At 36.0% G+C, this 22,224-nt stretch overlaps 1 protein-coding gene across 4 annotated transcripts in view; it reads left to right on the top strand.

Moving 5' to 3' along the window:
• Positions 1 to 21,940, top strand: part of igsf9a (immunoglobulin superfamily, member 9a) — a 28,924-nt gene extending 6,984 nt beyond the window's left edge. Inside the window, exons 4-22 of one of the 4 annotated variants that reach the window (XM_067398084.1) lie at positions 7,768 to 7,917; positions 9,143 to 9,288; positions 9,819 to 9,936; positions 11,072 to 11,213; positions 11,303 to 11,448; positions 12,244 to 12,392; positions 12,656 to 12,796; positions 13,995 to 14,111; positions 14,591 to 14,741; positions 15,122 to 15,233; positions 15,349 to 15,536; positions 15,935 to 16,152; positions 16,282 to 16,366; positions 16,533 to 16,700; positions 16,857 to 16,893; positions 16,990 to 19,203; positions 19,482 to 19,672; positions 20,030 to 20,196; positions 20,345 to 21,940. In XM_067398084.1, the coding sequence (XP_067254185.1) occupies positions 7,768 to 7,917; positions 9,143 to 9,288; positions 9,819 to 9,936; positions 11,072 to 11,213; positions 11,303 to 11,448; positions 12,244 to 12,392; positions 12,656 to 12,796; positions 13,995 to 14,111; positions 14,591 to 14,741; positions 15,122 to 15,233; positions 15,349 to 15,536; positions 15,935 to 16,152; positions 16,282 to 16,366; positions 16,533 to 16,700; positions 16,857 to 16,893; positions 16,990 to 19,203; positions 19,482 to 19,672; positions 20,030 to 20,187 (4,631 nt within the window). In that variant the 3' untranslated portion in view covers positions 20,188 to 20,196; positions 20,345 to 21,940. Of the gene's footprint in view, positions 1 to 7,767; positions 7,918 to 9,142; positions 9,295 to 9,818; positions 9,937 to 11,071; positions 11,214 to 11,302; positions 11,449 to 12,243; positions 12,393 to 12,655; positions 12,797 to 13,994; positions 14,112 to 14,590; positions 14,742 to 15,121; positions 15,234 to 15,348; positions 15,537 to 15,934; positions 16,153 to 16,281; positions 16,367 to 16,532; positions 16,701 to 16,856; positions 16,894 to 16,989; positions 19,204 to 19,481; positions 19,673 to 20,029; positions 20,197 to 20,344 lie in introns of all 4 variants that reach the window. The other 3 variants (XM_067398083.1, XM_067398082.1, XM_067398081.1) reach the window with 3 other exon arrangements.
• Positions 21,941 to 22,224: the final 284 nt, after the last annotated feature.

The following is a 22,224-nucleotide window of genomic DNA, read 5'->3' as shown; positions in this document are numbered from 1 at the left end:
TTGAGAGATAAGAGGTCAAAATACATTTTTTCTTTCCCATGGTGGAAACAAGCTTCCTTACAAATAAAATGTATCAAATTTAAATAAAAAATAAAATGTTGAACTATAATAATAAATAAGAGTGTTGTGCATTTAGGCTGAATTAAAGGGTTGGTTCACCCAAAAAGTAAATTTCTGTCATCAGGTACTCACCCTCATGTCGTCCCAAACCCGTAAGACTTTTGTTAATCTTCGGAACACAAATTAAGGTATTTTTAATTAAATCTGAGGGTTTCTGAACCACACATAGGCAGCACCGTAATTGCACCTTTTGAGCTCCAGAAAGGTATTCAAGACATCGTTAAAATAGTCCATGTGACAAGCGCTGAACTGCGTTCACTACGTCAACTGCATATGACAACAATTCAAATTGTTGAATAAAGTCGTTATTTTTGTTTTGTTTTTGCACACAAAAAGTATTCTTGTCGCTTCATAACATTAAGGTTGAACCACTGTAGTCACATTGACTATTTTAACAATGTCTTTACTACCTTTCTGGACATCAAAAGGTGCGATGACATTGCTGCCTATTGCTGCCTGTGAATCAGAAACCCTCAGATTTCATCAAAAATATCTTAATTTGTGTTCCATAGATGAATGAAGGTCTTACAAATGTGGAATGACATGAGTAATTAATGACAGAAATTAAATTTTTGGGTGAACTAACCCTTAAGCTTTGGCTCAGTCAAGGATAGCTGGTGTGGGACCAGTATTTGTAAATATTTGTTTTCCAGTCATGTATTAGCAAGGGTCCAAATAATATTATTTCTTCGGTGTCTTACATTTTGCATGTTACATTTTTTGTAATATTGGGAAACTCATGTACTAACAGGGTTGAATGCAAAATGTGGGACACAGCTATATATTATGTCATGTATTAGGTTACAAGCTAATTTAATTGAATATCATTTCAACCGATTTTATCGAAATTTTTATGTTAGGTTTTATTTTTTATGTTGTTAATAGAAAAGGTCAAGACCTCTGAGTTGGGAAAGGTATGGTACAGTAGTTAACAAGAAAAATTAAAAAATGCACTTTTCGAAACGCCTGCCGTATTGTAAACCACATCCTACTATCCACAATGCGGTATCTCTCACCTCTTTCGTAATTTGGTCACCTGAGTGCCACTTCGGTCATAGCGTGTCTCATCTTACAGTAACTCTGCTCTTTTGTGTGCTGTGGGACCGGCTAGTTTCTCCCCATCTCTTTGCAGAAGTCCCTATTGTGTCTTTGGGAGTTGGAATACAAAGGGTGTCTACGGGGAAAAGAGTCTTTCAATGCTGAAAATACCCCGTTTTTAAAAAGACAATGGCTCTAACATAGAAAGAAACAGGCTGCCTTGGTAACACTGCAAGTTTCTGTGCTTGGATTAGTCCTCATCTTCCACACAGTGAGCGGCTGACAGGTTCAACCCTGCAGTTTATGCATTAAAGCAGTGCGTCCCTTTGCAATTAAACAAATTCTTGATGACAGCACTGCACCTGTTCATCACGATGTTGCCCTGGCGATGGAATGCAAACCTACTGAGCATCAGCAAAAACTGAAAAAGTTAACATAACTTGGTTTATAACCAAATTCATTTACTAATGCAACAAGCAATGGATTATATGCTAATGTATAAAGAATTGTGAATTAGTTTACTGTGAAAAGCGACATAAGCAAATTTGTTTACTTGTACGACAAGCAACAGTTTATAATTAAATGTGTTTACTTGTGCAAAAAGCAACATTTTCTAAGTGAATTTGTGTACTACATGCAATGGTTCATAAATAAATTTGTTTACATGCGCAGAAAGCAACACCTTTTAAGCGAATTTGCAAAACTTTAAAATTAAATTTAAAGTGAATATGTTTACTTGTGCTACAAGCAACAGTTTATAAGTGATTTTTTTGCTTGTTCGACAATCATCAATTTATAAGTGATTTTTTTGCTTGTTCGACAATCATCAATTTATAAGTGATTTTTTTGCTTGTTCGACAATCATCAATTTATAAGTGATTTTTTTTATTTGTGCGACAAGCAATAGTTTATAAGTGAGTTTATTTTCTTGTGCAACATGTAGTGGTGCATACTCAAATTTGTTTACATATGCAACAATGTTTTAAGCTAATCTGCAAATGCTTTAAATGTAAAAGACAAGCTACAGTTCATTGTTTACATGTGCAACAAACAACATTTTTAAACGAATTTGCAACAGTTTGACAAACAATGATTTGTAAGCAAATTGTACCAAATTTAAAAAAAAATACAAAAAAAACAAGCTATTGTTTATAGGCAAATGTTCAGCTGATAATGGCTCCACATTTTTTAGCATGTTTTAGTGTTTTGTAGTGAATGTGAGACTGAACGACACTGAATATCGATTTTATTCACATTTGTTCAAGGGTTTAAAATTTCTTCCTTGTAAACTAAAGGCGGGAATGAATGGCTTCATGTAAAGCAACATCCGAATAAAGGTTAGAGGGCGTCACAACTGTCACTTTATGTGATGTGATACAAAGAAAAGAAACAAAAGGTGTAAAGCCGGGAATTTTTGAGCAGTGCAAAACTGCAGGTGGGGTTGAGGGGGGCAGGTGCAGCATGGGAAGAGGTGAAGGGTGAGCTTAGTGTGAATTTCATTGCCTTGGGCTATATCCCAGCTAACAGAGAACATTCTGGCAAGCTTCTCCCAAAGTTATAAACAAGCTTTCATCCAATAACGTTAATAGAATGTTCATTATAAGTTATCTGGTCTTTAATAATGTTAATATAATAATGTTAATGTTAATAAAAATCACAAAATCATTATTTATACATCATTCCTGAAATGTTTTGTCTTTTAAATATTTCTCCTTGTTTGAGAGAACATTCAGAAGTTACATTCCCATAATGTTTACAGAATGATATAATGGAATGTTACCTTAACGTTCGTATAACCAAGAAAAAACATTCAGAAAAAAAAAAAAAAAAAAAGATTTTATCAAATTTTATATTTATATTATTCAAAATTGTCACACACAACAAAATCAAAAGCACATTTAGGTTTTGTTGTGTTCATTTTGCTATACCACAACTAGAGAGAAAAAAATCTAGAAACCTAAAATTATGTTGGCCGCTTGCAGTGGTGGAATTTATGATTTTATGAATTTAAGATTACTTCACAAAGTAGACCAGATCTATAGATTGCAGTGAAGAGTGCAGACTTTTTAGTGACACTCAAATGACCACCCTTCCCCCACAGCATTCAAAAACTCTACTGAGTCAAAACTCTTCCTAATGAGCAGCACGCTATCTTGAAAGGCCATTGGTCTGATCAAACTAAGCAGCCTCCCAGTAGCCTGTCATGATGATTCAAATTTCAAAAGATAACAGTGACTTGAAACACAATAAAAAGAATACAGATGACGACTATGGTGTGAAACCTGACTCTCGCTTTCCTGAGCTGAAACTAGAGAGTCCCTACCTGGGAAAACTGTGCCAAGAGGTGACACAATGTCTCTGGGATACAAGGCAGCGGATAGGATTTAGACTCCAGGTTTCATAGCCTCAAGTCATTAGACTGTCATTAAACCTGCAACCAGCAAACCTTAAATTTAAATAGGTTGAAGTGGTGACTTGAGTGTTACTCAGACTCAGACTTTATTACAGATCATTCTTCCAGCGTATTCCTAGAAGATTGTTTTTAAACATGATTTAACCGCTGTAAATGAAACCTCTTAAAATAACTGTATTTGTATTTCTACAGCATAAACCTGGTCTAACATTGGTTTCAAATGTTAAAGCAAATAGATACAAATGACAGCATATGTTACTCCATACAGTAAGGAGTCTAATATTAGTTTCTCCTGAGATTTGACTCGTCGTCGACTAAGCAACGGAGCGAGCATGTGTTTGTTTGACTGTGATCTGCTCAGTGGGAAATGGTTAGTCAGTCAGTCATAAGTAAACAAGTGAGTTAATACTTGCATGTGAAACTTCAAATTAATCTTTGCTGAACCAGGAAACAGGTGAACACACACAGATGGTGTTTTTTTTTTTTTTAATGTTTTGATGTATTGTAATTTGGGCTGTCAAGCCATTAATATTTTTAATTACATGATGATTAATTAATCTAATTAAGTACAAATTAATCAGACATCAAATTTGGCTGAGAAATTACCCTCCAAAAATAATTTGAAGTCATTATTGTGTAAAGCATCAAATAGACATTACAAAAAGTAGCTTCAGGAAGAAATATTTTATTTGATTCAACATAAAATGTATTACATTTAAACATTTGGACCATGAGGTTGAGTAAGTAATTCTCCCAAATTTTTATATATATATAAAATTTGTTCGCGGATTTGTAAATGGAATGCCGTTGTGTGTTGCTCAGAGATGAACAGTTCTGGTTTGTCTTTATATTTTTGTTGGCAAAATTGAGCAAAACAGACAATATTGTGTCAAAAATAACGCAATATTAACTTCTTATTTATTGAGCTGTTGTATAAAATTAGTATCGCATTTGCACTCGTGTTATTCTGGACAGAAAAACAGCACTCCCTGTCAATAGCTTCCCTGTCATTTTCCTAAGCTGTTTATGCTGGCGCTGCAGTGTTTACTACATAAACAGTGTAGGAGACTGACAGGGAAGAGAAGAAATTGTTGAATAAAGTCATTATTTTTGTTTTGTTTTTACACACAAAAAGTATTCTTGTCCCTTCGTAACATTAAGATTGAACTATTGGACTATTTTAACGATGTCTTTAATACTTTTCTGGACCTTGAATATGGTACTTGCGTTGCTTTCTATGGGGGATCAGAAAACTCTCAGATTTCATCAAAAATATCTTAATTTGTATTCCGAAGTTGAACAGGGGTCTTATGGATGTGGAACGACATGAGCGTGAGTAATTAATGACAGAAATTTCATTTTTGGGTGAACTAACCCTTTAAGGAATGAAGTTCTGTATTATTTTTTATGTACAAGTATCAGATTTCTCTCAGATATTTCTCCTTTAGTTGGTTAGGAGAAATGAAAAATTACATACATTGACATTAAAAAGTGAAGTGCTAGAACATAAATAGCTGATCATTTGATCTTGAAAGAATTTGAGAAGAAATATTTGAGTTTGTATTGAAATTTGAAGTTGCAAAAGCTCATTGCAAAGCTGAGACATTTTTGAGATCTCTTTTGAAACTCTAGAAGAGACTTGTTTATCTAGAGGAGGAGTGTTTACCGGGGATCTTTTTCTCAGGAGACAAATCTGTGAAGCAGAAGACTTCAGAAGACGTCTCAGTTTGAGTTGAGAAACAGTTCAGATACTAAAGAGATCTCATTTGTGATATTTTTTCTTTCCATTTTTGGTTTCCCTGCTATTATAGCTGTTTTCCATCACACATAGTGTGAAATTTTGAAACTAAACAGTTTACTTTCTCCTCAGCTTCTTTTCGGTAGTATCGAGTAACTTGAGAATTTAAATTCCCTCTAAGCCCCACCCCCCAACTGATTTTAATCCCTGTCACCATGGCAACTAAATTCAAATCCAAACCACTGGCAGCAGGTACCGTGGCAACATTTTAGTGTTGGCTTGTGGGTGTTTGGGCTGGACAGGAACATGTTATATAGCCCAAATCCCCAGGGATGTTGTCCGTGTCCCTTTTTCCATGACCTCTGGCTTCCATGTGGGTAAAATAAACAGGGGCGGATGGACCATGATGCTCTCAGCTGTTATCTCATGCCCAGTTCTGTTTCCACAGTCTCTCCTCTTGGGAGCTCAGTTAATGATTGCTGTCACCGCCTATTTTCATAAATACATCATAGCTATATGCCATGCATCGGCCGCGCACGTGTTTGCAGATGATGGATTTTCAGTTTAAGTCAGTTTTATCTTTGATGTGGCTTCTGTGGTGAAGATTTTGACCGCTGGTCTCTTTAAATGACTATAGATTTTGAGAAACAAACAAGTCTTTGAAAAGCTCATTTCGCTGAATGAAAGCGAGATAAAGAGAGGGAGAGAGAGAAGAAAGAGGAGGGAGGGGTGAGTCAGCAAACGCCGTCACTACAGGGCTCAGTCACCTGGCAACTGAGAGATAGAGTTTCAAATGCTAAAAAGATCTAGACTAAACGCACTCAATCTATCTGAGCCATGTAGAATTAAAATAGATGATATATTGGACACTTAAATGTACAGTGTGTATATTCGATTTTTAATTAATTGAATGCATTTAAATTAAAAATTTCTGTAAAAAATGTGAACTATTATATGGTATTGAAATAAATTTGATTTAATTTAAAAAATCTTAAGTCTGAAACCAGTATACTTCATTTGTACAATCTCTCAATGGCTTGTGTATTTTTAGTGATGTAATCTTTTTTATTATTATTTAATAAATTTAATATTATATATATATATGCACAGTCAAACCAAAAATTATTCAGACACTTTGACCTGACCATGTTTTGCTTAAGTATCATCTGACATAAAGATTAATTTTTTTCTGACACAGTTTAACTCTGAGATATTGTCATATTTTATTACCATTTTTTTAAACTATAGTGAATAAACTGTATTAATGAATGAAATGTTGGTTTGACTGTGTATATATATATATATATATATATATATATATATATATATATATATATATATATATATATATATATACACACACACACACACACTACCGTTCAAAAGTTTGGAATCGGTAAGATTTTTAATGTTTTTAAAAGAAGTTTTGTCTGCTCACCAAGATTGCATTTATTTAATTAAAAATACAGTAAAAACAGTAATATTGTGAAATATTATTACAATTTAAAATAACTGTTTTCTATTGGAATATAATATAAAATGTAATTTATTTCTGTGTTGGAAAAGCTCATCATCATTACTCCAGTCTTCAGTGTCACATGATCCTTCAGAAATCAATTTAGTATTATGATTTGCTGCTCAAGAAACATTTATTATTATTATCAATGTTAAAAACAGTTGTATAACTTTTTTTTCAGGATTCCTTGATGAATAGAAAGTTCAAAAGAACAGCATTTATCTAAAATACAAAGCTTTTGTAACATTATACACTACCGTTCAAAAGTTTGGGGTCAGTAAGAATTTTATATTTAATAAAATATATTTTTTTTTTTTTTTCAGCAAGGATACATTAAATCAATCAAAAGTGACAGTAAAGACATTTATAATGTAACAACAGATTATATTTCAAATAAATGCTGTTCTTTTGAACTTTCTATTCATCAAATAATCCTGAAAAAAAATTGTACACAAATATTTTGTACATCTGTACACAATAAATGTTTCTTGAGCAGCAAATCAGCATATTAAAATGATTTCTGAAGGATCATGTGACACTGAAGACTGGAGTAATGATGCTGAAAATTCAGCTTTGCCAACACAAGAATAAGTTACATTTTCAAATATTTTCAAATAGAAAACCGTTATTTAAAATTGTAATAATATTTCACAATATTTCTGATTTTACTGTATTTTTAATTAAATAAATGCAGCCTTGGTGAGCAGACGAAACTTCTTTATAAAACATTAAAAATGTTACCGATCCCAAACTTTTGAACGGTAGTGTGTGTGTGTGTTGTACACGTTGAATATGTTGTAGCTTGTTGAATTACTGAAATATTTGATATTTGAAAAATATTCATTATTTAAAATTTGTCTGCAACAAATATGCAGTACTCTATGTTTTGTACACATTTGTCATTGGTCCTCTGACCATCTTCCCTCTCCTGATGGTGCCTAGGTCGAGTGTCACTCATCAGGGGAACATCACTGCAGATCAGGGGGCTTCTCCTAGAGGATGAAGGCTGGTATGAGTGCCGAATCCTCCCGCTAGACAAAACCACAGATGAAGCTGGAAGCAACGGGAGCTGGACTCTTCTCTTTATTACAGGTGAGACTCACCATATCCAATGAGAAGGCCTGAATTATTTATTGTAAGATAGGATATCTAATTTTACAAGTAGTCTGAATCAGAACCATCAAAGCGTTTCTCTTTATATGTCAGACCAATGAGACAATGCCATTATGCTCATCCATGACTCTATTCAAACATGCAGTGAACAATGAATGAATACACAACCCAGCCTGTTTTCATGCACCTGTTACCAGGCAGTGCTCTGTGCACCTGTTCCAGAGACAGCTCTGTCTCTGTCAGCCACACCTTAATGCCATTCTCTGATCGCTGTAGTGACACTCAGAAGCAGTATTGGCCAGATTAAAGAAGCCATCTGAGGCCTGTGCTGATATTAGGCTCGGTTTTCAACTTGTCAATTGTTTGAGCTGCGGGACGCCAAGCAGAAAGAGCATCTTGCAGGCCTGGCTGGACTCCACTGTGCCTTTCATTAAAGTAAAAAAAAAGAAAAGAAAAAAGGATACAACCAGCTCTGAGTACACTATTTTAAAACTTTAATTTTCAAATCTACAAGCTACTCATGATTTAATTTAGTTTAACTAAAGTGAGATTACCATTTTGAATTATCTAAGGTTCATTAGTTAAACATAAGTTAATGTATTAACTAACATGAACTAACCATGAGCAATCTTCGTTAACGTTAGTTAATGAAAATACTGTTGTTCATTGTTTTTATTAATATAATATTAATATTAAGAAATTAATCTTTAATTTACAGTAAAGTCTGACAGTAAAGACATTTTTGTTTTCTTGAGCAGCAAATTAGCATATTAGAATGATTTCTGAAGGATCATATGATGCTGAAAATTCAGCTTTGCCAACAAAGAAATAAATTACATTTTATTCACATAGAATTATATTCACATAGAAAAGTGTTATTTTAAATTGTAATAATATTTCACAATATTACAGTTTTTTACTGTATTTTTGATCAAATAAATGCAGCCTCAGTGAGCATAATAGATTTCTTTTAAAAACATTAAAAAATCTTACCGATTTATTAAGATCGATAATGTAATATATATTTAAAGTGTGTAAGTATTAGAGTATATATTTTAAAGTTGAATAAGTGCAGTAGGCCTATGCCTGTGGCAGAAAAATAAGTTAGTAACATCTCTTCATAGATCGTTCATTTGATCATTAATGAATCTTTGCCATTCTTTGAAATATTATGACTGTTTTCTTTGCTTATTTTTATGTCTAGCACCTCCTATGCTTACGGAAACCTCACCTCCTGCCGTTGAGGTTTTTCTAGGTAGATCACTAACCCTGAAGTGTGCTGCCCGGGGAAATCCACGGCCTACAATAACCTGGTCTAAAGATGGAGGGCCAATAAAACCTCAAAATAAAGTAAAGGTGGGAATTTCTAACTAGTTAGTTTGATCACATCTACTGATTTTACACTTAAAAATCCCATGAAAATCGATAACAAATGCTGTTATCTTCCCTGTGTTGATGTATTTCCTACTGAAAGTTGGGGTGGGACATATCAAAATGCTTGTTCTTTTTTAAATCGCCAATAACCTTTACTTCACATCACAGCCTGGAAAACAAAAATCAAAAATGATTTGCTATTGCTCATTCTAGAGTGCATTTGATTGGACAAAAATATATATACACCCCTGCAAACAACACGAGTCGTCAGCATTTTTCATCCACTTTCCTGGAACAGAAAGAAGTTTGTTTTGTCAACTTTTAGGACTATACTTACTTTGACCTTAAAGCTAACGGACATGGATTAAAAACTACAGAACCTACATTTTGATTTCATTGACTTAAATTCACAAATGCAGTGGAGGATCAAATCTAGAATATGGTTATCCTCTACTCTTTCTTTCAGGCTTTCACAAACTCTCATATCTCTCATTTTAATCCTACAGATCATGAATGGAAGTGTATCTTTCCATGCTGTAAGCAGAGAAACATCAGGCCAGTATCAGTGTCATGCCTCCAACACTGAAGGAAATGTAACTCACATCACAAAGGTCAAAGTCATTGGTAAGTCAGCATTGATGTTTGATTAGAATGATCTGAAAGAGTTGGGGGACCAAAATAAACCACATCAATCTTTATCATTAATATTAATTAGGTGGCAAAACATTTGCCCAGTAACCTTAACTGATTTGGAGGAAATCGGGTAAACTCAAGCCATTTCAGGATTACTGCTTACAGATTGCACATTTATTTGATCGACTGCCACGTAACTGATTGGCAGAGGATTGTTTAGGTCTTAAAATATGATTATTGCTGAAAGAGAGGGAGGGGGGACAGTTTCTCCTTAGTTGTAATGGTTTCTAAGCCCCATGGCTCATTCCATTATGTTCTAATGTGAACTAATGTGAACTATAAACTTTTCTGAATGAATGGCGCCATCTAGTGGAGCTGTTGCATTATATTACATTTAAGTGCACTTCTCTGTCACAAGTGTCTGTAGCTCAAACAGTACAGTACAGTGCCAGTAACTGCAAAGTCATGGGTTTAATTAGCATGAAATTATCTGATAAAATATTAAAAAAGTAATGCAATAATGCAAGTTTGCCAAAAGTTTATTTGTATTGAATGTGCACTTGTAGTATTTTTTTTTAACTATCAGATAATATAATATTAAAGAAACAAAATTCCACTGAAGTGTACCTAAAGAAAGTACACCTTTATGACTGTTTCTTAACACACTTAAGTAAACTTTTAAAATGCACTTGATGCACTTTGTACCTAATGTCAAATCAAAAATGCTTTACACTTATTGTTATGCGTTAACTAACACACTAAATCACATGTAAAGTACTTGATTGTATTTTTAACTGTAGTGTGTTTAAAGTTAATATATTTTAAATTAACTAAATTGCAACTTCACCACTGTGTAATTATTAGATATATTTAAATACATGAAATACAAGTTTCAATAGAAATTACATTAAAGTATATTTTTGCTTACCATAGATGCTTGTCAGTACATTCAGTACAATTTAACCATATTTCAAAGACATTAGAAGTAATTGTTAAATTGCATATAAAGATGTACTTAAGTCCTACAAGCATGCTAAAGTGTACTTCTTTTTCACAAGGAGAAACAAGTGAAAGTATTTTTCTACATATAACAATATGAAATATTACGTATTGTTTCTAACAACAGGCCCTCCAGTGATCGTAATTCCTCCAACTGATGCTGTTCTCAACATGTCCCAGGATGCCAAGTTGAAGTGCCAGGCTGAGGCTGACCCACCCAACATGACCTATGTGTGGCAAAAACAAGGAGAAGACATTTACCACATTGAGTGAGTTCTGTTCTAAAACTGTGAACATCCGTCTTAATATTTACGGAAACAGGAAGCTTATGCATTATTCATCTGTGTGTTTGTTTTAGGGCTCTGAAGTCTCGTGTTAAGATCATAGTGGATGGTACACTACTTATAGCGCGTTTGACTCCAGCGGATTCTGGGAACTACACCTGCATGCCTACTAATGGACTTCCTGTGTCTCCTTCTGCCTCAGCCATCCTCACTGTGCAGCGTAAGTGTTTCGCATATCATGGTGCAAAATGAAAATAATGAATGGGGATTTGCCTTTTGTATAAGATTTCCTACACTAGTATATCCCTAGTTTAACTAGAAACTACACTAATTTCAATAAAGTTTATGTTCAAAATTATGTATGATATGTAGAATTTAGCACATACAGGTGAATTAGAATTTTCATCTTCATCTTCATTTCATGTGAAACATTTTGTGCAAAATTAAAATTAAAATTAGAAAAACATTTAGTTTAAACCACAATATATTTGCAAAATTAATGTATGAATTTAAATATTTGTTAACCATTCAAAAATATGGGATTAGTAAGATTTTTTTCCCTAAAGGAAATAATACTTTAATTTAGCAACTTAGGAAACATTAATTTGATCAAAAATGATAGTAAAGGGGTTTATTCTGTTACAAAAGATTAGGAAAGAAATGCTCTTTTGAACTTTCCATCCATCAAATTGCAAAAAAATGTATGTATCTAAAGGTTTTCACAAAAATGAATATCAAAACAGCATATTAAATTGATTTCCGAAGGATCATGTGACACAGAAGACTGGAGTCAAGATGCTGAAAATTCAGCCTTCACAGGAATAAATTACATTTCAAAATATAGTACAAAACAGTTTTCATAATATTACTAAATGCATACTATAAATTCAGCCTTGGAGAGCACAAGAAGCTTCTTTCAAAAACATTAATCAGCCTTACAACCCCAAACTTAAAATGAATATATATGAATACTTGGCTATAGTAATTTTGTGAAAACTGTGTTCTCCTTTAACAGACCCAGCACAGGTGATGCAGATGCCCAAGCTGACCTTCCTTCCCACTGGCATGAGGGGTGTCATTGCGTGCCCCGTCAGAGCTGAACCACCATTATCACATGTAGACTGGATCAAAGATGGCAAACCACTCAATTTAGACATGGTAACTGTTAGTGGCTTTTCTCACTTTCCATACAAAAAAACTTTTTAACCTTTTATATGTACCATTTTTATAAGCATTCTGGTACTTCTAAGTGCTTCCCTAAGTGCTTTTTCTCTTAACTATGAATGGTTGACATGTTGATTTTGATTTGGTGAAACCATGCTGTGCTAACACTTATACCCATCTTTTGATGACGTACTTTAGAAAACCCTCACATTTCTTTAAAGAGCATTATTTAAAAAAATGACTATGTGAAATTCTTTCAACAGTATCCTGGATGGACACTGACCTCAGAAGGCTCTATCGTCATAGCAACAACTAATGATGACGCTGCAGGTGTTTACATGTGTACTCCATACAACAGTTTTGGGACAATGGGCCAGTCTGAACCCTCCATTGTTATACTACAGGTGGGGCTTTACTAAGTTTTGTTATTTTTATTTTTATTTTCAAATTACAAATCTCACACACACACACAAGTTTGTTTTTGGGAATTGTGGGGACATTCCATAGGCGTAATGGTTTTTATACTGTACAAACCGTATTTTCTATCACCCTACACCAACCCTGCACCAACCCTACACCTAAACCTACCCATCACAGACAGCTGTGCACATTTTTACTTTCTCAAAAAAACTAATTCTGTATGATTTATAAGCCTTTTGAAAAATGGGGACATGGGGTAATGTCCTCATAAGTCACCATCTCCTTGTAATACCTATGTCATACCCGTGTTATTATACAAATTTGTGTCCTGTTATGTCACAAAAACATGCAAACACACACACACACACACACACACACACACACACACACACACACACACACACACACACACACACACACACACACACACACACACACACACATGTTTGTTTTTGTGAATTGTGGGGACTTTCCATAGACTTCAATGCATTTTACACTGAACAAACTGTACATTCTATCCCCCTACCCTGCCCCTACCCCTAAACCTAACCCTCACAGGAAACTGTGCAAACTTTTACTTTTTCACAAAAACTCATTCTATATGATTTATAAACCCATTTACATTGTGGGGACCGCTGGCTGGTCCCCACGATGTAGGTGAACTCAGGTTTATATTACATCATGGGGACATTTGGTCCCCACAATGTAATATAAACAAAAGCACACACACACACACACACACACACACACACACATACATACACATTTGGTTTCCATGTTTTATGGGGATATTCCAAAGAAAAAATTATTTTTATACTGTACAAACTATATTATCCACTAACACTAAACCTACCCATCACAGAAAGCATTTTGCATTTATACATAAAAAAAAAAAAACATCACTTAGTATGATTAATAACCTGTTTTGCTCATGGGGACCAAAAAATTTCCCAACAAGGACAAGGATTTCAGATATTGCCATCTTTGTGGGGATATTTTGTACCTGTACCTGTATATATATATATATATATATATATATATAGTATATAATGTACAAAAATAACAGACAGCTGTCTTACATCATTGTTGTTGGGAAAAAAAGTGGTGGAATGCTATGGAAATAAAATTAGATTACGTCAGTGTGAATTTTTGAGCCTTAAACATTGTGTTTTCGTCTATTAGGATCCTCCGTCATTTAAAATGTCACCTCGTAAGGAGTACAGACAGGATGTGGGAAGGATACTTGTTATTCCATGTCAGATGGATGGTAACCCTGCTCCAAAAGTCAGCTGGAAAAAGGTGAATGTCATTGCAATCTTCTCTAGCACAAATCCCGTGGTTCACCTGTCAGAGTGAAGACATTACACCATATTTTTAGCACGCCACACACAAAAGAACAGTATTTGCAATAAACATATGTTACCCTTTTCAGTTATTATATTATATTTGTGATTAAAGTAAAATAAGTACATCTGTGATCATCTGAATTTCTAATCAGAAAGACCATGTTTATCAACATACCACAGTGTTGTTGATTGAGCTAAACAAGAACATTTCTAAGGTATAATATAATGTTCAGCAGCAATACATTATAACTGCTTATATGAAACTGTGCAGAATAGCATGTAATATCATAGCATCAATAATATGCACAAAAACTGAGAATTTTAATTTTCTCCAAATATTATATTACACCCCCTTACAGCTGGAAATCAAATTTAAATTAAAACTGGTGTTTAATCTTATTATATGCTTCATTATGGCACCGCTTCTCTTAGGTTGGTACAGCCTCTCGCTCACTGTTCACTCTAGCAGCAAATGGCTCGCTCATTCTACATCCTCTCAGTAAAGACCACCAGGGGGAGTGGGAATGCAGCTCCACCAACCGAGTGGCTACTGTATCCGCCAGAACAACGGTCTTTGTGCTCGGTAAGATTTAAAACATCTAGGTCAGGACTACCACATGCAACCATTAGACTATTTTGATGTTTGTGTGATGTTTATTGTAACAGTAATCACAGACATCTTCTTACGCTTCCATCAAATTCCAAATAAAAATAAAGTTTACATCACAGTAATATTAAAACACAGGAATTATTACATGGTTAAGATTAAGAAGCACACAAACATTTTGGATGTGAATTTCAGCCAAATAAAAGCCCTAAAGGGAATCTTGCCTTGTGGCTCCTGAGCTTTCCAAAGTTGAATAGTCCTGATCTAGGTTGATCTTGCAGCTTGCTGTCCCACGTCATTTGTCACACTTCATGTCACACATATCTTGTTTTCTCCTCATCCGTTCTGATTCACAGGTACAAGTCCTCATGCAGTGTCGTCAGTATCTGTGATCCCAGGAATTAACCAGGCCAATGTCTCCTGGGTGGCTGGCTTTGATGGAGGATATACCCAGAAATTCACTGTCTGGTTGGTGTTTTTACTGCAAAAATAGTTGAGATGATTCCATGCTACTGAAAAAAATGTAGCTAAGTTTTGCCTGTCTTCATGTTTTTAAAAACTCATGCGAACATTCTTTTTCTAGGTATAAGCAGGTGTCAGCAGTAAGGATAGAGGAAAAGCAAGAGTGGTTGTCCTTCTCAGACCTTTCTACTGAGAATAGTCTGTTGGTCACCAATCTTCTTCCTGCCACTGAGTACCAATTCAGTGTCATGGCCCAAAATAAAATTGGCACTGGGCCCTTCAGTGAGATCACCACCATCACAACTATGGGTAAACATTAGCTGTGCATAAGAAACTCTAAAACCCCTCTGAAATTAGTTTACCAGCCTACTTTTCATGATCATAAACCATGATTTGCTATATTATTTTGCTATTAGGTTGGCATGTGTATAAGGGGGATGGCATTTTATTGGACAAATATTGTATATGGAAAGAGTAGAAAGTCTGTAAGTTTAAATATTTATATCTTATATTTTTTTATTAATTTGAATGAATTTATTCAACTCCATTTTTTATTTTATTCAATTAGACTTTGAGTTTGCTACCTCATGGTGACCTAAATTAATACACCATCTGTGTTTATGTTACAGACTGTGGATAATTGTGATTAATTGAATAAAAATAAGATGTTAATTTCAATCTCTCCCTTATTTAATATTTCACTACAGATGCACTTCCTGTTGTGGCCAAGCTGGAACCCCCTACCAATCTCTCAATCAATAAGAGTTCAGAGGGAATTCTTCTGTGGTGGTCAGCACCCCAGTCCCAGTCTGTACCCATTGACAGTTTTGTCATACAGTCACGCCTTGAGGGAGAGGAATGGATTAATCTGAAAGAGGACATTAGCCCAGTTGAGAGTCAGATCTTTCTTCCGGGGTTATGTAAGGTAAATATTCTTGAAGACATGATCTGAGAATTTCATGAATCGGTCAGCTTGTCATTTTTGATAAACGCAATCCTTCCTTTTCTTTTGTCCTTATTTTATCATTTCCTCATGGTGTGTCACTCTCTGAAGGACTGCAAGTATGAACTGAGGCTTCTTTCTCAGAATGGAGATCAGCTGAGCATGCCCAGTCCATCAATCAGTGTCTCCACCATTGGTCAGTGCTTCACACGTTCCCTGTTTTGTTCCCCAGTCTGATATATTTTTTTAAGAAATTGTTAGAATTTATTAGCATTTTACACAGTACTTGAACTATTTTCAAGAAAACCAGGAACTCTTTCAACCTATCCAAACATTAAATGTAACTTTTTTTGTGTCCACAGGAATGAATATGCACCCAGCCAGTTCCCGCCTCCTAGACTTTCCTGATAGGCTAATGGCTGGTGTCATGGGTGGAGTGGGACTCCTTTGCCTTGCTCTTATCCTGACCCTGGCAATAGTTTGTTTCATTTATCACAAAAGGGGACGAAGGCGCAGGAAGAATATCAAGGGTAAAGAAACAACACTTTGAACTGCTTAGAACTGTTTACAGTCCGCCTCAATATATCCACCTTAGAGGATGCTCTCACTCTTGAAATTGTAATCTTTCATGCATGACCAATTATCCTGCCATTCATTGCATTATAAAATCGGTTCCCTCCTTTCAGATCTCCCTCCTGCAATAAAAAACAACCCATCTGTAAAGTAAGTGCACCACCATCACCTCATGAAACCTTTTGTCTTTGTCCAAAATTTTGCCATTCATTGTAGATTGTTCTAAATTCTTATCCATGACCTTAGCAGCCCTGACAACACCCTGAAGCAAAGGCTCCTACCAGCTCGTCCACTCTCCTACACTTCCTCCTCTTCCAATCACTCCTCCCTTGACAAGTCCACTCGCAGTGATTGTCATGCCCAGCGCCAAAATCTTCTGCCTCAAGCTAACCCTCCATCCCACCATTCCCTCCCTGAAAGCCATCTCCAACGGGCATCGCTAGCCCCTGTGTCCTCTGTAGAGTATATTCAACGAGGCCCTGATGGACGCTTTATTATCCAGGCTTGTGAAAATGACAATATTGTCAGTTCTCAGATTAAAAGAAACCCAAGTCAAAACTCCCATCAGTCATCAGATGGAAACAGAAGCTTCAGAATCCAGAAATCCCAGTCTTTGAGATCCTACAGAGATGAAAGAAAAAAGCCACCCTTTGTCCTTTCGGTGGATCTTCCACCTTTCAGATCAGATATTCCTTCTTCCAGCAGAACACAAGCTATGGCTAAGCACCTTTCGTTGAATGGTCATTACATGCCTATTCCGGAGCAAGAGTTCTTGAATGCACCAGACCAGACAAGTCTTTCGTCAGATAGCAGTGGCTCTTTTCTATATCCCCATTCAGAAAGTACTCTGGGTCAAAAGTCCCTGAAACAAGATACCAACCACTCTGCAGCAAGTACCTTGGTTTTGCAGATGGAGCATGAGAGGGAACAAGGAAACCTAAGTCGCTGTTTGACTTTGGCTCGTGAGAGAGAGGAGCTTGAAAGGGAATTGCGCAAGTACACTTTTGATCGAAATCCATCTAGCCATGAGAGAGATGATGAATATGGAAAAATCTGGAAAACTCAAGATACTTCAACACCTCAGATTAACTACCAAGCCATGAGACAAAGCCTTTTGTCTGAGAATACCAGCATGTTGAAGGGAAGAGCTGCCTCTTGCATTCCATGGGAAGAAAGACACAGGATTTCCTCTGCAAGCCTGGTGCCCCTACATACCTCTTATGGAAAGGATAGCAAGTATAGGCAGAATCAACAAGGCTATCATTCCATTCAGAGATCCAACTACCAACGGTCTCGAAGTCTAGACAGAGGGGAACACAAAAAATCACAAACATGGGACCGAAGACGAAGCAGGACGCCTGTTGATTCAAGTCTTGGTCGTGTAATGGATGAACCTTTAACCTACAATTTGGAAAAGACCCAAAATGCTGTAGGGCATAGAGCCCATAGGACCTCCAGCAGAAGTCAACATTATTTTGACCCATGTATTTTTTCATCTTTAGACGATCAGCAGGAGCAGGCTATAGAAAGAAGCAGCAGACATAGGAATCCAACTGCTGATTATTCAGAGATGAGTGTGGATGGACCTGACCTTGAGAGCAAGTCTCCATATAGATCCATACTGGGCTCAGACCACAGTTATGAGACTCTAGACTATGACAGACCCAGGTTATCAGAGCTTGAAAAGGGCAGATCAGAAGAGTCAGGACATGTGAGTACAAGAAAGCAGGAGAAGTTGAACAATTGGTCAAGAAAAACTGTGTCTTCAATGAATGTCTCTAGAACCATGCCTCGGAAGACAAAGAGTCTGGGGCCAAACGACTGGAATCAGAACGAGAGCATGCATAGTTTAGACTCTAAATTATACAAGGACCAGTTTTTGCCCCCTGATGCCTGGGTAGATTCGCTGACACTTAGTCGAGATTCTACAATGTCTCCTTTTGCGTACAGACCCAGCTCTGTGGCAGATAAGCCTAAAAGTAATCCCAATTTGCAAACAGATTCATCTGTGCCTTTAGAAAGTCAAATGCGAGACCACCATCATCAGGCCTCTAAATCCCATGATGGCTCTACCAATGACTCAAAATCCAGCAAAAACCTAGTATCAGGACATAGTACCCATACTGCCTTATTATCAGGGGGTTCTAGCTGGCCTCTGTCTTTTTGCCCCTCTCTGTCAGCCTTGCCATCTGGAAGACAGAGCCAAAGCCAAGTGGTGGAAAGAGAGGAGGAAAACGAAAATGTGCAGGAGGTGGATGGGGAAATTAACAGATATAGGAAGAGTTCAGAGACGGAGGGAAGTTATAGGAGTTATGCAAGCCAAAGCAGTGGCAGAGGCAGCATGGATGCCCCTAACAGCAGGCAGTTGTCTCTTAGCCCCCCTCTCACCAGCTCACCAGAGACCACAGAGGACAGTGACAGAGATGAGGCAGCTCTACAGGAGCCTGAAAGGCATGAAAGGTAAGACTGACTTTTCTTTGTCTTTCTCAATATATTTAACTTAAAAGCATTTTTTATATAGATTATTATGACTTATTCTCTTGCAAAAAAGTACCATGGACATGTGCTATTATAAAAGTGTTTTTGAATACAAGACCATGGTAATACCTTGGTAATGATAACCAATGTGTGTGTGGGGGGTGGAGGGGGATTTGCGATAGTAATATGTTTTTGTAAGTGCATCCATGTGTCACATTAGACTCAACAATTCCGCACATTACTTTATCTTCTGACTTTAGATCTAGAAGAGGCTCTGTGGATGAAAGTTATGAGTGGGAGAGTTATGACTCTGCTTACGTCCAAATGCATCCTGTGGACCTCAAAGTGTCAATGAGCAAGGAAGGTCTACGAAGAGATCTCCTAAGTCAAAGGAAGCATGGCAGATCTACCAAAGATGATGGCAGGCCAGTTTTAGACTTGAAACAAAAAGGTAAGATAAATGCTTGCTTCGTATATTTTTATTATATTTTTGTTGTTTTGTAAAAAAGTTCTTACTGTTGTTCTTTCACTAACTGCATTTTTGTTGGACATGCATAAACTAATTGGTAAGTTTTGTGGGCATGTACCATGGTACTACCATGGTGTTGTTTAACAAACCTTGGTGTACTATGCAAATACAACGGCATATGAAAATGGCGATCATTATACAATACAGCATCACTGTACCTTGGTAACAATGCAGCTCTTTTTGTGAGGGTTGTGATTGTGAGAGTCAAATTATAAAGACCAGTTCAAAGAATCGGAATAGTAATGTATTCAAGACATTTTGCTCTTTCTGATTTCCAAGATCTTTACCCTCCGGCTGGTTTAAAGGAATCTGTAGCATTCTTTGAACTTCCCAGTATTCTTCCTCCACACTGTGAGCAAGAATCATTCCTTTGTCAGGAAATTCGGAAGAGCTTCACATCATTCCCAGACCCAGAGCCTGACACTGTGCTTTTCTGATTACTAACAGTAGGTACACCATTCATGCTGATCAGCCTGCACTGTTTTCAATTTAGCGCTTACACTCATAAGTAGTCAGAAATTGTGTTGATGCACTTAAGATGATTAGATTTGTTTATCAAAACTAGCCAAAATGTTTGTATGTTCTCAAATCTAGATTGGACACAGCATGGTTCCCCTCAACACAGATCTGAATGGTCAAGATAAGAGGGGACACTGGGTGTCACCATTAATTGGATGTCTCAGGACCACTCAAGCGCACTTGGAACCTAAGAACATACTCTGCCCAACTAATGGAAATGACATTATCTGATGGATGGACCAAAGCACAGCAAAGAGAACTGTAGTCTAAAGAGTTTACATAATATGTGCTGGAGTTGCAAAACAAAGGGAGAATAAATAATACAGGACTTTGCTCTTTGCACCCTGCTGTTGCTGATGAAACTGAATTTGAAATAAAATTGTTAAAGCTGTTACAAAGAGCCCCTTTCAAAGTTGATTTTGAGTGGCGTTTGATTGTTCTGTAATTCCTATATTGACACTAAGAGCAGATTATGATTTAAAAACCTTGCCAAAGCTCTTTCATGCACAGTTAGGCTTATAGAAATATTTTATCATGCAAAACAGGATGCTGAAAAAAAGTATAATTTGTAGCTATACCTTCAAGTTGTCAAGCAAATTGGAGATTCATTAGATGTGATCAGAGTACTGTTTTGGCAGAAACAGTTTTCTTGACAATCATTTGGCCCTCCCACCCACTCGTACCTACCTCATACATGCTACAATCCCAATGACACCATTTATAGAAATTGTACATTGTCATTCACATGGAGAAAAAAACACTGCATACTGATCAGTATATGGTTATGCACCATCTAGTCCTTGACTGACAATCGATTAAACCCTTTGAAGGTTTAAACCTTTCAGGATAAAAACCTCCAGTCAAATGCTGAAGCTTTATTTTTTCATTTTTGTTAATGGTATGCAGTCTTTTTGTTTTAGAGTTTGAAATGTTGGAAAGCGATTCTCATCCAAAAGAGCTCATTTTTGAGTTTTAATGAGCTGTGGTGTCTGACTACGACATCTGAGCCATTTAATGAGAAATAATGTGTAAAATTGGTTGATTATTTGCATCAGTGTCCCTTTTTTTTTAGGAGGAATCTAATAAACGGATACTCTTTTAGAGTGCAACTTGAGGAAATGATTAAATTCACTGCAGGTCACAGGAGTTAATTACGTATCACAGCGCACTGTGGTCTGGCCGCTGATGAGTGTGACAATACAAAGTTATATTAACGAACAGAGCTTGACTGTTTACAGTTAAACCAAACATTTCACAGCTCAAATACTTTTCTTTCCAAATACAAATTTAAAAGCAATTACATTTTACTTTATATGCTTTTTATTGGTTCAGAATGCTAGAAAATACTATAATTGCAGACATAAATTCCACTTGTCTTCATTTTCTGTCAGTATGAAATGTCTTAAGCTACTGCCTACTGGGAAATTCTTTGAATATAGTATCTTTGCAAATATGCCTATATGTAATTAAATATTATCTTTTAGCTTTTTAATCAAAGCCTACTCAAACAAGACTGTACAAATGAAGGGCTTTTCTTAGTAGAAAATGAGAACTGTTCCAATTGTTTGCAACCCAATTATTGTGATTTTGGAAACAATTTGTACTTACATTTTGTAACTTGATCAAAGTATGAGTTTTATTTCATGTATGTGGATTTATATATTGATTAAAGACAACAAAACATTGATTTTTGTTGGTGTATAGATATACTACAAAGCCAAACAAGAGTTCCTCTATATCCACTAGGATGTGCCGCACTTTAACAAACAGAAAAAATCTTGAAAACAATGCAAGCATTCTCTGAACATTTTAATATATAGTATATAAGCCTCTGAAGGAAATTCTGACATTTAAGGAAAGGAACAGAGGAAGAGTTATTGTTATTATTATGATTTCTGACCACAACGTCTGAATGCTGTGAGCTGTGGAAAATCTCTCTCTCTCTCTCTTCTTTC

The sequence above is a fragment of the Chanodichthys erythropterus genome, chromosome 10, assembly GCF_024489055.1.
Source record: "Chanodichthys erythropterus isolate Z2021 chromosome 10, ASM2448905v1, whole genome shotgun sequence".
Classification (NCBI taxonomy): domain Eukaryota; kingdom Metazoa; phylum Chordata; class Actinopteri; order Cypriniformes; family Xenocyprididae; genus Chanodichthys; species Chanodichthys erythropterus.
Note: the sequence above shows the minus strand (reverse complement) of the source record. Positions and strands in the feature narration are given on the sequence as shown.